General features: G+C 23.1%; 1 protein-coding gene across 2 annotated transcripts in view; it reads left to right on the forward strand.

The window, feature by feature from the left end:
• LOC117171769 (structural maintenance of chromosomes protein 6) overlaps positions 1 to 17,490 on the forward strand; it is a 55,518-nt gene that overhangs the window by 17,980 nt on the left and 20,048 nt on the right. For both annotated transcript variants that reach the window (XM_033359375.1, XM_033359376.1), the window contains exons 7-13: positions 1,742 to 1,942; positions 2,037 to 2,233; positions 6,133 to 6,464; positions 9,213 to 9,523; positions 10,852 to 11,071; positions 15,813 to 15,983; positions 16,063 to 16,250. In XM_033359375.1, coding sequence (XP_033215266.1) covers positions 1,742 to 1,942; positions 2,037 to 2,233; positions 6,133 to 6,464; positions 9,213 to 9,523; positions 10,852 to 11,071; positions 15,813 to 15,983; positions 16,063 to 16,250 — 1,620 coding nt within the window. The remainder of the gene's footprint in view (positions 1 to 1,741; positions 1,943 to 2,036; positions 2,234 to 6,132; positions 6,465 to 9,212; positions 9,524 to 10,851; positions 11,072 to 15,812; positions 15,984 to 16,062; positions 16,251 to 17,490) is intronic.

Here is a 17,490-nt window from a genome sequence, read left to right on the forward strand (position 1 = left end):
AGAATTTTTTTTTACCGAAAATTTCATTATTTTATTTAAAATTCGTTCCTTTTTAGTTAAAAATTCTTCCTTGTTTTTTTGGTTCAACATTAATTTTTTTTTTTAAATTCAACTATGAGGTTTCAGCATGGAAAGTTAGTTTTTTAACTGAAAATTGAACCATTTAATTACGTGTTGAAAATTGATCTTTTCTAGTTCAAAATTTAACAGTTTGGATGTAAAATTGTCTTTTTTAATTGAAAATTTACTTATTTCGTTAATAATTCGCCCAATTTGTTTTAAAAAACGACTTCTTTGGTAGAAAATGGACTTTTTTTTGGTAGAAAGTTTTTTCTTCTTTCAAAATTCTTCTCATTGTTTAAAAATTCTTCATTTTTGTTGAAAATCCATCTTTTTTAGGCTACAAATAAATTTACTTGGTTGAAAAATAAACTCTTTTGTTAAAAATAATTTTTTTTTTGCTAAAGATTCATAATTTTATTTAAAAAAATGTATTTTTTATGTTAAAAAATTCAGCATTGAAAGTTAATTTTTTTTAACTGCAAATTGAACCATTTAATTTTGAGTTGAAAATTGATTTTTTCTAGTTCAAAATTGATATTTTCTAGTTTAAAATTGAACAGTTTGGATGTAAAATTGTCTTTTTTAATTGAAAATTTACTTATTTCGTTAATAATTCGCCCAATTTGTTTTAAAAAACGACTCTTTGGTAGAAAATGGACTTTTTTTTGGTAGAAAGTTTTTTCTTCTTTCAAAATTCTTCTCATTGTTTAAAAATTCTTCATTTTTGTTGAAAATTCATCTTTTTTAGGCTAGAAATAAATTTACTTGGTTGAAAAATAAACTCTTTTGTTAAAAAGAATTTTTTTTTTTGCTAAAGGTTCATAATTTTATTTAAAAAATGTATTTTTTATGTTAAAAAATTCAGCATTGAAAGTTAATTTTTTTTAACTGAAAACTGAACCATTTAATTTTGAGTTGAAAATTGATTTTTTCTAGTTCAAAATTGATATTTTCTAGTTTAAAATTGAACAGTTTGGATGTAAAATTGTCTTTTTTAATTGAAAATTTACTTATTTCGTTAATAATTCGCATTTTTTGTATTAAAAAACGACTTCTTTGTCAGAAAATGGATTTTTTTGGTAGAAGGTACATTTTTTGCTTTCAAAATTATTCTTATTGTTTAAAAATTCTTCTTTTTGTTGAGAATGCAAGTATTCTAATTAAATATTCATAATTTTAGTAGAAAATTCATATTTTTTTTTGGTAAAGCTTCATAATTTTAATTAAAAAATTTATTTCTTAGGATGAAAAGCAATTTTTTTTTACCGAAAATTTCATTATTTTATTTAAAATTCGTTCCTTTTCAGTTAAAAATTCGTCTTTTTTGGTTCAACATTTATTTTCTTGACTTAAAACTTAATTATTTGATTGAACATTGATATTTTCTAGTTAAAAATTCAACAATTTGGATGAAACTTTGTCATGTTTTGTTAAGAAATTGATTTTTGTTGGTAGAAAATTATCTTTTTCTTTTGCACTCAACATTATTGTTTAAAAATACTTTTGATTAAAAATGAATTTTATTCTTGAAAATGCAATATATTTTCGACATTATAAATTCAATATACTCCCCCCCCCCCCCCCCCGGGGGTATTTACGTGAAAAGTAATCCAAATTTCCCCGTCGGTTTTGAGAATATTTTTAGTTTTGGCCGACTCAACTAATTTATATTTTTCAGGGAACTGAACGGTAAGATCCAGGAGGCGAAGGATGAAGCCACCATTACTGCTGAGGCATACAAAATCGCAAAAACTGCTGTGCTGCATGGAAAAGAGGCTCAATCTGCGAAAATAAAAGAGTGGCGGTCAGCGCAAGCTATAGTCAATCGAACCGAATCCGATATCGGCCTTCTTCGAACAGAAATTGAAAAATTAGAAGCGTAATTTCCCCTTTTTTCTACATTTGCCCCCCCCCCCTCTTTTTCAACCCTGATATTAATCGATTTATGTTTTTTCTTTTTTTTTTTTTTGCAGTGGAAGCAGCAAGTATGAGGCCGAGAAGCAAGAGGCGCGGGAAAAGTTGGCCAAGTTGGAGCAAAATTTGGATGAGGTTCAGGCTACTTTGCGAACGAAACAAACTGATCAGATGCATACTGAGAACGACAGAGCACGCCTTCAACAGCAAGAGCAAGCCTTGAGAATTCAGGTTGAATCTTCTGCTACGAGAATAAGTAAGTGAAGAATTATTTCCTCTAGAAAAAATGTGGATTTTGCACATTTTTGCAGAAAAATACGCGAATAATCGATTTTTTTTTTTTTTTGAGCTTTTAAACAAAATAATTCCTCTTTTTTTTTTCTCTCCCTGTTTTCAAGAAACTTTTTGACGTTTTTCGATTAAATGAAAACAAAATTTATAGAATTTAATTAAAAAATTTAACTGTTTTTCGTTGTAAGTTTATTGTTTATCGTTGAAAATACTAATATTAGATTTTTTCGTTGGGAATTTATTTGTCTGTTTTGGTTTAAAAATATATTATTTTGCGGAAAATTTTTATTATTTTGATTTAAAATTTTTATATTAAATTTTTTAATTTTCATATTTTTTTTTCTTGTATGAAAAATCCTTCTTGACTGAACAATCTTTTTTTTTGGTGGAAAATTCAACTCTTGTTGAAAAGTTGACTATTTTGGCAGAAAATTCAAATTTGTTTAGAAAATAATTTTTTCACCTAAAAATGGCATATATTCATGCTATTCAGGCTATTCAGGATTTGGTAAGAATTTTGGTCGTTTTTTTTTTTTAAATTAAAGTAAAAATATGGTTAAAATATGGTTAAAATCATTCTTGGTTGGGCATGAAATTTTATGTTAAAAACTTAACTTTCATTTCTTGCTTGAAGATTCAACTAATTGTTTAAAAATACAGTCTGAAATTAATTTATTTTTTATTAAAAATTCAACGATGTGGTTGAAAAATTCAGAATTATAATTATTTTACAAAATTTTCTGTTCCAAATTCTACAATTCCAGTAGAAAAAAAATTATTTTGCTAAAAATCCGTTTTTTGTTGTTGTAAAAATTAGAGTTTTAACAGAAAATTTAACCAATATATTTTTTGGTTATTTTTGGCTAAAAATCCGTTTTTGTTGTAATAATTAGAGTTTTAACAGAAAATCTAACCAATAAATTTTTTGATTATTTTTTGTTAAAAATTCGTTTTTTGTTGTTGTAAAAATTAGAGTATTAACAGAAAATTTAACCAATATATTTTTTTTGGTTGAAAATTCAACGATGGGGTTGAAAAATTCAGAATTGTAATTATTTTACAAAATTTTCTGTTTCAAATTCTACTATTCCAGTAGAAAAAAAAAATTATTTTGCTAAAAATCCGTTTTTTGTTGTTGTAAAAATTAGAGTTTTAACAGAAAATTTAACCAATATATTTTTTGGTTGAAAATTCAACGATGTGGTTGAAAAATTCAGAATTATAATTATTTTACAAAATTTTTTGTTCCAAATTCTACTATTCCGGTAGAAAAAAAAAAATTATTTTGCTAAAAATCCGTTTTTTGTTGTAAAAATTAGAGTTTTAACAGAAAATTTAATCAATATATTTTTTGGTTGAAAATTCAACGATGTGGTTGAAAAATTCAGAATTATAATTATTTTACAAAATTTTCTGTTTTAAATTCTACAATTCCAGTAGAAAATAAAATTGTTTTGCTAAAAATCCGTTTTTTGTTGTTGTAAAAATTAGAGTTTTAACAGAAAATTTAACCAATATATTTTTTGGTTGAAAATTCAACGATGTGGTTGAAAAATTCAGAATTATAATTATTTTACAAAATTTTCTGTTCCAAATTCTACTATTCCAGTAGAAAAAAAAAATTATTTTGCTAAAAATCCGTTTTTTGTTGTTGTAAAAATTAGAGTTTTGACAGAAAATTTAACCAATATATTTTTTGGTTGAAAATTCAACGATGGGGTTGAAAAATTCAGAATTATAATTATTTTACAAAATTTTCTGTTTCAAATTCTACAATTACAGTAGAAAATAAAATTGTTTTGCTAAAAATCCGTTTTTTTGTTGTTGTAAAAGCTAGAGTTTTAACAGAAAATTTAACCAATTTTCGCGTTCAGAATTTATAATTTTACTTGTAAATTCACCTTGAAGATTCATAATTTTAATTTAAAATTCAATTTACATATTTTTAGTTGAGAATTCATCTGTTTGGTTGAAGATTAATTTTTTTAACTTGAAATTTAATTGTTTAAACTTTTGCAAATGCAAAAGTTTGGTAAAAATTTTTGTTTTTTTTTTACGAAAATGTAAGTAAAAGTATCGTTAAAATGTAAGTTTTTGCTAAGAATGAATTTTTTCTATAAGAATTGAAGTTAATATATCATTTATTCCGATAATTTTATTTTTAAAGAAAATTTTTTATTTTAAGAGAAATGTAAAAGTTTTGAAAAGATTCAAAATTAAATAAAAACTTGAAATTATTTCAAGTAATTTAAACGAAGCATGTTAATATTTCTTTTAGAGCTTCTAAATATATTTTAAAATTAATCAGAATTTTCCTATAATTTTTGAAAATCCTGCAAATTAAAAAAAAAGTCCTTAAAATCTTCCATAATTTTTCAAAGTGAAAAATTATTTTTAATTTTCCTAAGAATCTTAAGATAAATTTGTATTCGTTTGAAGTCTTTTACAATTCTTTGAAAAATGCTAAATTTTTGTTTGAAATCTGAAAAAATCTACATTTTTTTTGTTTATTGTTTATTAATTTTAATGGAAAAATGTTTAGAATATAGTTTGAATATATTTCAAATTGTCCTTCTTCAGTTGAAAATTATTATATTTGGTGAAAAGTTCGTCGTTATGGGTTGAGAAATAATCTTCTGATTGAAAATTATTATGTTCTTTTTGGTTGAATAAAAAAAAGAAGGATTTTCATGCAAGAAGAATTATTTTCTACCGAAAAGAACTAATTTTGTACACACAAAAAAAATTATGTAAAAAAGGCAGTTAAATTTTACGTTATAAAATAAAATTCTCAACCAAATAGGACGAATTTCCAGTTAAATTTTAAAAATAAAAAGTTAAATTTCAAACTAAAAATGGAAGTTAAATTTTCAATTACAAAATATTAGCTTTGATTTAAATAAATTTGTAAAAAGAAAAAATCAGTTTTCTACCATAATCAAACCAATTTTCAAGCAAGCAGATTAATTTTATTTTAAGATTAAATTGATTTTTTTAGTGTAATGCTCAGTTTTGTTAAAAATCTAATTATTTTGATAAAAATTAGTTCCATATTTAGTTGAAAATACATTTTTTGTTACAAACGTAAATTTTTTCGATTATAATTCGTATTTTCGGGTTGAAAATTGGTATCTTTAGCTTACACATTAAACCCTTTTGTTCCAGAATTCGACTATTTTGTTTAAAAATTGTCTTTTCCAGTTGAATTCAACTTTTTTCGATTAAAAGTTGAAATATTTCTTCTTGAAAGTTGGTATTTTTTTATTTGAAAATGAATTTTTTTAACTGAAAGTGAATTTTTTTAAACTGAAAGTGAATTTTTTAAATTGAAAATGATTCTTGATTTGAAAATTCATCTAGGGTAGAAAATTAATCTTTTTTTTGTTGAATTTTTAATCAATTTGTTGAAAATGAATTTCTTAAACTTCAAATTAATTTTTTTTATCTGAAAATAAATCATATGAATAATCCTGTTGATTTGAAAATTCGACTTTAGAAGAAAAGTAATCTTTTTCATTGAATGTTTAAATTTTTTTAGCAGAAAATTAATTTGTTTGAAAATGCAATATATTTTCTGGAGATACTAAGAATTTTAAGTTTGTAAAATTGACTTTTAATATAGTTACTACATCAATTTAATTTAATCAAATTTATTTGTTTATTTTAGCAAAAAATCTGCTTATTTCTCTGTTTTTAGATTAAGTTTGCCTGTAGAGCCTGTTATCCATCCAGTTTAGTAAATGCCTTTATGAATTCCTCTTGTCTGAAATATGAAATATTTTAGGCGCTGGTTTGATCACATTAATTTTGAGATTTTTTTTTTTATTGAACAGGTTAGAAAAAATGTTGTGTTTTTGTTTCCAGGGCAAATTACACAGAATTTGTCGGCAATTAAGAGACAGTCGAACAATGCGATGACGGTTTACAGTCCCAATATGCCGCGGCTCCTCAAGAGAATTGATGAGGAATTTCGAAAAGGAAGATTTAGGGAAAAACCACTGGGTCCAATCGGCTCGTTTATTAAATTAAACGATTCAGATTGGATTCCAGCAGTGGAAAACTTCCTGTCGCCTGCTTTGCTCAATGGATTTTGTGTCGACAACACTCAAGACGCGAAGAAGCTGGGAATGATCATGAGAGAAGTTTTCCGCGATGAAAGATGCCCACAGATAACCTCGAGTAAATTTCACGACCGAGTACGTATCTTGCAAATTTCTAGAGAAACAATTTTTAGTTCTTTATGAATTTTTTTTTGGGAGAACATTTATTTAAAAAAAATTTATTTTACTCACAAGTAGGTAGGGGATTTGGCCTTACCCGTATTTCACCCCCTTTTTTATAAAGAATTCTATAAATGTATTATTTTTCGTTTAAAAATGCAATTGTTTGGTTGAAAATTAATTTGTTTAAGTATTCCGTATTTCGGTCTTCCCCTTTTTTAAAGAATTCCAGAAATTTAATTCTAGAAATTCAATTCTAGAAATTTAATCGTGGAAATCTATTTCTAGAAATTTAATTATAGAAATTTAATTCTGGAAATTTAATCCTAGAAATTTAATTCTAAAAATTGATTCTAAAAATTTAATTCTAGAAGTTTGATATGTTTTGGTTAAAAGGGTTGAAAATTTCTATTCACCCTGTTTGATTATAAATGAAACCATTTGGTTGAAAATGAATCTCTTTAATTATTCCGTATTTCGCTCTTCTCGTTTTTTAAGGAATTTTAGATATTTAATATTTTTTGGTTAAACGTGCAAGTAAATGCTTGACAAATTAATCTTTTTTTGTTCAGGATAAAACTTTTTTTAAAAATTGCTATTCATCCTGTTTGATTATAAATGAAATTATTTGGTTGAAAATGAATCTTTAATTATTTCGTATTCCGCTCTTCTAATTTGTTAAATAATTCTAGAAATTAGTTATACAAATTAGTTCTAGAAATTTAATTCTAGAAATTTAATTCTAGAAATTTAATTCTAGAAATTTAATTCCAGAAATTTATTTCTAGAAATTTAATTCTAGAAATTTAATATTTTTTTGTTAAAAGTGCAACTAATTGTATTACAAATTAATCTTTTATGGTTCAGGATAGTACTTTTCTTAAAAATCGCTATTCATCCTGTTTGATTATAAATAAAATTATTTGGTTGAAAATTATTATTTTTTTAATTATTCCGTTTAATTTCTAGAAATTTAATTCCAGAAATTTAATTCCAGAAATTCAATTCTAGAAATTAGTATTTTCTTATTAAAAGTGGAACTGATTGGTTTAAAAATTAATCTGTTTTGGTTCAGGATTAAACTTTTCTTAAAAATTGCTATTCGTCCTGTTTGATTATAAATGAAATTATTTGGTTGAAAATTAATCTTTTCAATTATGTCTTATTTCGCTCTTCCCATTTGCTAAATAATTCTAAAAATTAGCTCTAGATATTTATTTCCAGAAATTTAATTCTAGAAATTTAGTATTTTATGATTAAAAGTACTACTAATTGGTTTACAAATTAATCTGTTTTGGTTCAGGATTAAACTTTTCTTAAAAATTGCTATTCGTCCTGTTTGATTATAAATGAAATTATTTGGTTGAAAATTAATCTTTTCAATTATACCGTATTCCGCTCTTCCCATTTGTTAAATAATTCTGGAAATTAGTACTAGAAATTAGTTCTAGAAATTTATTTCTAGAAATTTAATTCCAGAAATTTAATTCCAGAAATTTAATTCTAGAAATTTAATTCTTGAAATTTAGTATTTTATGATTGAAAGTGCAACTAATTGGTTTACAAATTAATCTTTTTTGGTTCAGGATTAAACTTTTCTTAAAAATTGCTATTCGTCCTGTTTGATTCTAAATGAAATTATTTGGTTGAAAATTAATCTTTTCAATTATACCGTATTCCGCTCTTCCCATTTGTTAAATAATTCTGGAAATTAGTACTAGAAATTAGTTCTAGAAATTTATTTCTAGAAATTTAATTCCAGAAATTTAATTCCAGAAATTTAATTCTACAAATTTAATTCTTGAAATTTAGTATTTTATGATTGAAAGTGCAACTAATTGGTTTACAAATTAATCTGTTTTGGTTCAGGATTAAACTTTTCTTAAAAATTGCTATTCGTCCTGTTTGATTATAAATGAAATTATTTGGTTGAAAATTAATCTTTTCAATTATACCGTATTCCGCTCTTCCCATTTGTTAAATAATTCTGGAAATTAGTACTAGAAATTAGTTCTAGAAATTTAATTCCAGAAATTTAATTCTAGAAATTTAATTCATGAAATTTAGTATTTTATGATTGAAAGTGCAACTAATTGGTTTACAAATTAATCTTTTTTGGTTCAGGATTAAACTTTTCTTAAAAATTGCTATTAATCCTGTTCGATTATAAATGAAATTATTTGGTTAAAAATTAATCTTTTGAATTATTCCGTGTTTCGCTCTTCCCATTTGTTAAATAATTCTGGAAATTAGTTCTAGAAATTTATGTTTAGAAATTTAATTCTATAAATTTAGTACTTTCTGATTAAATGTGCAACTAATTGGTTTACAAATTAATTTTTTTTGGTTCAGGATTAAACTTTTCTTAAAAATTGATATTCATCCTGTTTGAATATAAATGATATTATTTGGTTAAAAATTAATCTTTTTAATTATTCCGTGTTTCGCTCTTCCTATCTGTTAAATAATTCTGGAAATTAGTTCTGGAAATTAGTTCTGGAAATTAGTTCTGGAAATTAGTTTTAGAAATTTATTTCTAGCAATTTAATTCCAGAAATTTAATTCTAGAAATTAAGTATTCTATGATTAAATGTGCAAACTCATTGGTTTACAAATTAATCTGTTTGGTTCAGGATTAAACTTTTGTTCAAAATTCTTTTTAATTAAGAATGAAGATTTTTTGGTTTAATTCAATGTAATTTCCTAAATTTAAATGTGATTCAGGTCCACAATGTTGAGCAACATTGCGCTCGCTCATCCGATTACTTGAACCTTTTGGATGCGATGGAAATCTCGCATCCGGTGATTGCGAATTGCTTGATCGATCAGCGAGAAATCGAGTGCGTGATGCTGATTCCAACTAGCGAAGAAGCTTGTGCGGTCATGTCAAATGCGCAATATGTACCGAAAAATTGCAAGAAAGCTTTCACCCAACAGGGAGATCTCTTCTTCCCGGATCCAAATTACAAAACTTACGGTGGAAGACGGGGCATGCGAGCGAAATTCCTCCAGGTTTCGACCACCCAAGCGATCCAGTTAGTACATTTTTATTTTATTTATTTATTTAATTTCTAATTTCAAAATCTATGTTTCTGACTTGGAAAAGGCAATTTTTTGAAATAAATGATAATGGTCGCTTGGAAAATAATTTTATTTTTTAATTAACAGATGGGAATTTAGAGAAAAATCATTTTTCAAATTCAGCAGTATAATTATTTTTACAAAGTTTGCTGTCTCAAATTGATCTCGTTTGTGAAAATTTCGTCTTTTTCTTTAAAAGGTTTTTGAAAATTAATTTTATTGTTGAAAAGTCAACAAATTGAATGAAAATTTAACTATTTCGTTAAAAATCCACATATTTTAGTTAAAAATAGATTTTCTTGGCAGAAAATTATCTTTTGTTTTTAAAATTAATCTTCTTGTTTACAAATTTTGAAGATTCATCTTTTAGGCTACAAATAAATTCACTTGGTTGAAAATTAAACTCTTCTATTAAAAATAAATTTTTTTGTTAAAGATTCATAATTTTAATTAAAAAAATTATTTTTGAAAAAAGTTTTTCCTCTTCTTTTGTTGAATGTTAGTTTTTTGTGGTAAGTCTTTTTTTTCCTTCAAAATTTAACTTATTCCGTAGTTTTAATTGAAAATTCATCAGTTTGGTTAAAAATTAATTTTTTTAAATCTAATATTTAATTATTTAAGTTTTGGTTGACAATTGATCGTTTTAAGTAAAAATGAATTTTTTGTTGAAAATTCAACTGTTGCCGTTGACGATTAATTTTGGTGGCAAACAATGAATTTTTCACTTTGATTATAAATGAAATTATTTGGTTAAAAATGAATCTTTTTAATTATTCCCTTTAATTTCTAGAAATTTAATTCTAGAAATTTAATATTTTGATATTAAAAGTGCAACTAATTGGTTTACAATTTAATCTGTTTTGGGTCAGGATTAAACTTTTCTTAAAAGTTGCTACTCATCCTGTTTGATTATAAATGAAATTATTTGGTTGAAAATGAATCTTTTTAATTATTCCGTATTCCGCTCTTCCCATTTTTTAAGGAATTCTAGAAATTTAATTCTAGAAGTTTAATTCTAGAAGTTTAATTCTAGAAGTTTAATTCTAGAAGTTTAATTCTAGAAGTTTAATTCTAGAAGTTTAATTCTAGAAGTTTAATTCTAGAAGTTTAATTCTAGAAATTTAATCCTAATTTTGGTGGCAAATCATGAATTTTTCATTTTTGGCTGAATCTTTGAATTGTTTGAAAATTTGGAACTCTCTCTCTCTCTCAAGTGGCCCGGAAAAATAAGAGAGGTAATTGGGAGAAAACCGGGAATGTAAAATGGCAATGGACTTTTTAGGCTTTTGGAAGAAGATAAGGAGACTGCTGAGAAGGAGCAGGAGAGAATCGTGACCGAGTTTAATGAGATTACGAAGAAGATCAGAAAATCGAATATTGATTTGCAACAATTGAACGAGACTGTTGCCAAACTGCGGACCATGGAAGGGAGACTGAAGAGCACCATGGCTGCTTTGAGGGATAAGCTGGAGGTGGAAAACACCAACTCGATAGAAGTTTACGTGAGTGGTTTTTTTTTTTTTTTTTTAATTGAGTTGAAAATTCATCTATTTCGTTGAAAATTATATAAAACTTTCAATATTTCGTTCAAAAATCATATATTTTGTTTAGAAATTCTTATTTTTAGGTAGAAAATTAGTTTTCTCTTTATTGAAAATTATTTTTTTTTTAACTAAAATTTAAAAATGATTCTTTTTTGATAGAAAATTATTATTTATTTTCTTTTATATTAAAAACTTATTATTTTTTTAAAACTAAATTTATGTCTACAACTTATTTTTTTTATAGCAATTTAGTTTTTTTGGTAGAAAAATGTTTTTTATTTAAAGTTGTAATGTTTTTTGTTTTTGAATTAAAAACTATAATAATTTTTATTGAAAATTAGTATTTCCGGGTAAATTTAATAGTTCAATTTTTCTTTAGAAAATTTATCCTTTTTAGATGAAAATTTAACTATTTGATTAAAAATTTATGTATTTTGTCGAAAATTCGAAATTTTAGTACAAAATTAATCCTCTGTATTTAAGATTAAACTATTTGGTAGCAATCTACTTTTTTTTTTATTTAAAAATAAAATCTTTTTTATTTCAAGCTAAAATCTTTCATTTTTAAAATATCATTTATTGTATTTTTTGTTTATTTAGAAACTTACTTTTTTTTTGGTTGTAAAGTCAATTTGTTTTTTGGTTGAAAGTTAATTCTTTTTAATTCAAAACTTTAATATTATTGTTTTGGTACAACATTACATTTTTTCGGATGAAAATTCTACTATTTGATGAAAAATGTAATTATTCTTGTGAAAATTCAACTTTTAAAACATTCTTTAAAAAATATTTATCTTTTTTTTTGAAAATTCGTGTTTTTTTAGTAATAAATAAGAACTTTTTTGTTTAAAAATTCATGTTTTTCAGCCGAAAATTCAACTTTTTAACTGAGAATTCTTGAATTTTCTTTCTCAAAACTTCAACTTTTTGGTTCAGAATTCTTCAATTTTATTGAAAACCTCTTTTTTGGTTGTCGATTAATTTACTTTTCGTTTAAAAATTTCTTTTTTTAGTTGAAAATTCAACTTTTTGGTTTAGAATTCTTGATTTTTAATGAGAATTCATATTTTTTAGAAGTAACTTAGCTTATTGTTTAAAAATTCACGTTTTTGATTTGAAAAAATGAGAATTCTTGAATTTTGTTAAAAATTCGTTTTTTTTTAAGTAGAAAATTGACCTTTTTGTTTGAAAATTCATGTTTTTCAGCCGAAAATTCAACTTTTTAAATGAGAATTCTTGAATTTTGTTAAAAATTCGTTTTTTTTTTTAGTAGAAAATTAATCTTTTTGTTTAAAAATTCATGTTTTTCTGCCTGAAATTAAACTTTTTAAATGGGAATTCTTGAATTTTGTTAAAAATTCATTTTTTTCAGTAGAAAATTAATCTTTCTATTTAAAATATCATCTTTTTTATTGAGAATTCTTTATTTTTATTGAAAATTTGAATTTTTTTAGCATAAATTAACCTTTTTGTTTAAAAATTGATCTTTTTAGTTGAAAATTTATATTTTTATTTGAAAATTCAACCTTTTGGTTGAGAATTCTTGATTTATATTAAAAATTCACATTTTTTAGAAGTAAATTAGGTTATTATTTAAAAATTCACGTTTTTGATTTGAAAATAAAAAATTGTAAATGAGGATTCTTGAATTTTGTTAAAAATTCGTTTTTTTTTTCAGTAGAAAATTAATCTTTTTGTTTAAAAATTCATCTTTTTTATTGAGAATTCTTTATTTTCATTGAATATCCTTGTTTTTTTTATTAATAAATAACACTTTTTGTTTAAAAATTCACGTTTTTTTATTTGAAAACTAAACTTTTTGGTTCAGAATTCTTAAATTTGATTAAAAGTTCGTTTTTTTTTGTAGAAAATTAATCTTTTGGCTTTAAAATTCATATTTTTCATTCAAAATTTAACAATTAGGTTTTAAAGTTTAACTACTTTCTTAAAAAAATATATAAAAAAATTGTCTTTCTTAAAAATTCAACATTTTGGTTAAGAATTCTTAAATTTTATTGAAAATTTTTCTTTTTTTGGTGTTAGATTAATCTTTTTGTTTAAAAATTGATCTTTTTAGTTGAAATTTTATATTTTTAATTGAAAATTCAAATTTTTTTGTTAAGAAATCTTTTAATTTTATTTGGAAATGCACATTTTTTTAGAAGTAAATTAGCTTATTGTTTAAAAATTCATCCTTTTGAGTTGAAAAATAAAATTTTAAAATAAGAATGATTTATTTTGATTGAAATTTTGTATATTTTTAAGAATAAATGAACCTTTTTGGTTAAAAAGTCATGTTTTTAGGTTCAATTTTGGTCTAGAATTTTGTAATTTGATTAAAAATTGTTTTTTTTTTTTTGTAGGAAATTAATCTTTTGGTTTAAAAATTCATATTTTTGATTCAAAATTAAACAACTAGGTTTTAAAGTTAAACTACTTTCTTAAAAAAATATATAAAAAATTGTCTTTCTTTCTTAAAAATTAAACTTTTTGGTAGCAGATTAATTTACTTTTTATTTTAAAATTTATCTCTACAGTTGAAAATTTCACTTTTTGGTTGAGAATTATTGATTTTTATTGAAAATTCACATTTTTTAGAAGTAAATTAGATTATTGTTAAAAAACTCTTGTTTTTAGTTAAATATTCAACTTTTTTATCGAGAATTATTTATTTTGATTGAAAATTCGTGTTTTTTAGTAATAAATTAAACTTTTGTTTAGAAATTCATGTTTTTTAGTTGAAAATTAAACTTTTTAAATAAGAATTCTTGAATTATGCTAAAAATTATTTTTTTTTCAGTAGAAAATTGACCTTTTATTATTATTAATTATTTTTTATTTTTTAATTATTCTATTCTTCTGAAAATTCACTTTTTTTTAACAGTTTTTTTTTTATTTCAAAATGTTATTTTTAGTCATCCTTTTAGTTGAAAGTTAATTATTTTTAATTGAAAAGTCTATTATTTAAAAAATGTGTCCGCCTGTTTAAAAAATCGTATTTTTTGGTTGTAGATTAATCTTTGTTTGAAAATTTCATCTTTTTAGTTGAAAATTTATATTTTTAAGTTGAAAATTCAACTTTTTAAATGAGAATTAGTAAATTAGCTTATTGTTTAAAAATTAATGTTTTTTAGTTGAAAATTCAACTTTTTAAATGAGAATTCTTGAATTTTATTAAAAATTCGTTTTTTTTCAGTAGAAAATTGACCTTTTTGTTTAAAAATTCGTGTTTTTAGTTGAAAATTCAACTTTTGTATTTGGAATTTTTTGTTTTTGTTTCATTGAATATTCGTGTTTTTTAGTAATAAACATTAACCTGTTTGTTTATTTGATTGAAAATTTAATTATTCTTTTGAAAATTCAACTGTTTTTTTAAACATTTGTCTTTTCGGATTTCAAAATTTATCTTTTAGTCATTCTTTTGGTTAAAAGTTAATTATTTTTAATTGAAAAGTCTATTATTTTGAAAATTTATCTGTCTGTTTGAAAAATTGTCTTTTTTGGCAGTAGATTAATCTTTATTTAACAATGTAGCTTTTTAGTTGAAAATGTATATTTTCAGTTGAAATCTCAACTTTTTAAATGAGAATTCTTGAATTTTGTTAAAAATTATACTTTTTGTTTAAAAATTTATCCTTTTAGTTGAAAAATGATATTTTTTGTTGAAAATTCAACTTTTTAAATGAGAATTTTTGAATTTTGTTAAAAATTATACTTTTTGTTTAAAAATTTATCCTTTTAGTTGAAAAATTATATTTTTTGTTGAAAATTCAACTTTATGGTTGAGAATTCTTGATTTTTATTAAAAATGCACATTTTTTAGAAGTAAATTAGCTTATTGTTTAAAAAATCACATTTTTCAGAAGCAAATAAGCTTATTGTTTAGAAATTCATGTTTTTTAGTTGAAAATTCAACTTTTTAAATTATAATTCTTGAATTATGTTAAAAATTCATTTTTTTTTAAATAATAAATATTAACCTGTTTGTTTATTTTATTGAAAATTTAATTATTCATTTGAAAATTCAACTGTTTTTTCTTAAACATTTTTCTTTCTGGATTTCAAAATGTTACTTTTAGTCATTTTTTTTTAGTTGCAAGTTAATTATTTCAAATTGAAGTCTATTATTTTGAAAATTTATCTGTTTGAAAAATCGTCTTTTTAGTTGTAGATTCATCTTTTTGTTTAAAAATTTATCTTTTTAGTTAAAAATTCAACTTTTTAAATGGGAATTCTAGAATTTTCTTAAAAATTCCTTTATTTCCAGTAGAAAATTAACCTTTTTGTTTAAAAATTTATATTTTTAGTTGAAAATTCAACTTTTTGGTTGAGTTTTTTTTCCAGTAGGAAGTTAATTATTTTTCATTAAGAAGTTCAATATTATTTTTGTTTAAAATGAAATTGAACTGTTTTTTTTTTTTAAATTCGTTAAAAAATTTTTTTTTTAACTAAAAATTCGTCCTTAAGGATTCAAAATTCATCTTTTGGGTAGGAAAGTCATTTTTTTGTTGAAAGTTTATTATTTTTCTGTTGAAATTCATTTTTTTCATTAGAAAACTCATCTGTTTTCGTTGAAAATTGGACTCTTTTGTTGAAATATATTTTATTAGGAATGTGGTGCCTACATTAATATTATTTTTTTTAAAAATTCCCCATTTTAGTGTTTGATTTATGAAAAAAAAAAAAAAAATAATTACAGACAGAAGAGATGGATCGTCATCAAACAAAACTTCAAAAAGTGAAAGCCGAAGAAGATCGGCTGAAGAAGGAAATCGCCGAAATGCAGACCAATGTCGCACAATTGGATAAAGAAGCTAAACGCTGTCGGGATTTGATTAATGAACTGGACTTTAGGCTCAATCCGATCAAGGTAAATACTTTTTTTTTTTGCCAAATTAATTAATTAATTGTTAAATTACAAACAAACGAACAAAAATGAATTTTTTTAGGACAAAATAACTCAATTAAATGACCAACGAACTTCATTGCGTTCAAATTGCCAGAATGGAACGAAAAAACTGCAGATTGCTAAGCAAAATGTTCTTAAATGCACTGCAGATTTGGAGAAACAACAGCGAGTTGTTGATGCAGCTGTAAGAAAGGCTTTAGAACATGGTGAAAGGGTCGACACGCCCAGGTAATAAAAATTAACTATAAACACTATTAGATTAATTTTTCTAATTAAAAAAAAAAACATAAAAAAAATAGATTTTCAACAAAATAGGTCAATTTTTAACCAAATAGTTGAATTTTCCACCAAGAAGACTATATTTCTAATAAAAATGAGGAATTTTTAATTATTTAGAATATAATATTACAATAGTAGAATATTCTATCACTTTATTTAAAAATTCATAACTTTAGAGTTTAAAACTACTTTTTTTTTTCGCGGAAAATTTACCGAGTGAATTTTTGTTTTGAAAAATTATATTTTTCAGTTGAAAAACCATGTTTATTTGTAGAAATAAATTTTCTTTTAACTGAAAATTTACTTTCCATTTATGGTGGAAAATGGATATTTTTTTTAGTTAAAAATTCAAATATTTGGTTGAAAAATGTTCGTTTTGATTTGGAATTTGGATTTGTATTTTGTTGAAAAATCGTATTTTTTGGTAGAAAATTAATCGTGTTTGAAAATTCTTTTTTCTTTGAAAATTCAAGTATTCCAATTAAATGTTGATAATAAAATTGATCTTTTTAGTTAAAAATTTAATTAAATCAGTTGAATATTCCATAATAGTATTTGAAATTTCATGATTGATAATTTTTTAATACTATTTTGTTAAAAATTCGTGTTTTTTGTTGTTAAAAATTAATTTTTTCAATCTGAAAATTCAAGTATGCCATTTTTTGGTTAAAAGTTCCACTATTTCGTTGAAAATTCATGCATTGGGTTGAAAAATCGTATTTTTTGGTAGAAAATTAATATTCTTGTTTGAAAATTGATCTTTTTCTTTGAAAATTCAAGTATTTGATTTGAAAATTTATCTTTTTGGTTGAAAATGTAACTAATCCGGTTGAATATTCCATCATAGTTGTTGAAAATTCAGGATTGATAAATTTTAAAAAACTATTTTGTTAATAATTCGTGTTTTTTGTTGTTAAAAATTAATTTTTTCAATCTGAAAATTCAAGTATGCCATTTTTTGGTTAAAAGTTCCACTATTTCGTTGAAAATTCATGCATTGGGTTGAAAAATCGTATTTTTTGGTGGAAAATTAATATTCTTGTTTGAAAATTGATCTTTTTCTTTGAAAATTCAAGTATTTGATTTTAAAATTTATCTTTTTGGTTGAAAATGTAACTAATCCGGTTGAATATTCCATCATAGTTGTTGAAAATTCAGGATTGATAAATTTTTAAAAACTATTTTGTTA

The sequence above is a fragment of the Belonocnema kinseyi genome, chromosome 4 (assembly GCF_010883055.1).
Source record: "Belonocnema kinseyi isolate 2016_QV_RU_SX_M_011 chromosome 4, B_treatae_v1, whole genome shotgun sequence".
NCBI classification, from domain to species: domain Eukaryota; kingdom Metazoa; phylum Arthropoda; class Insecta; order Hymenoptera; family Cynipidae; genus Belonocnema; species Belonocnema kinseyi.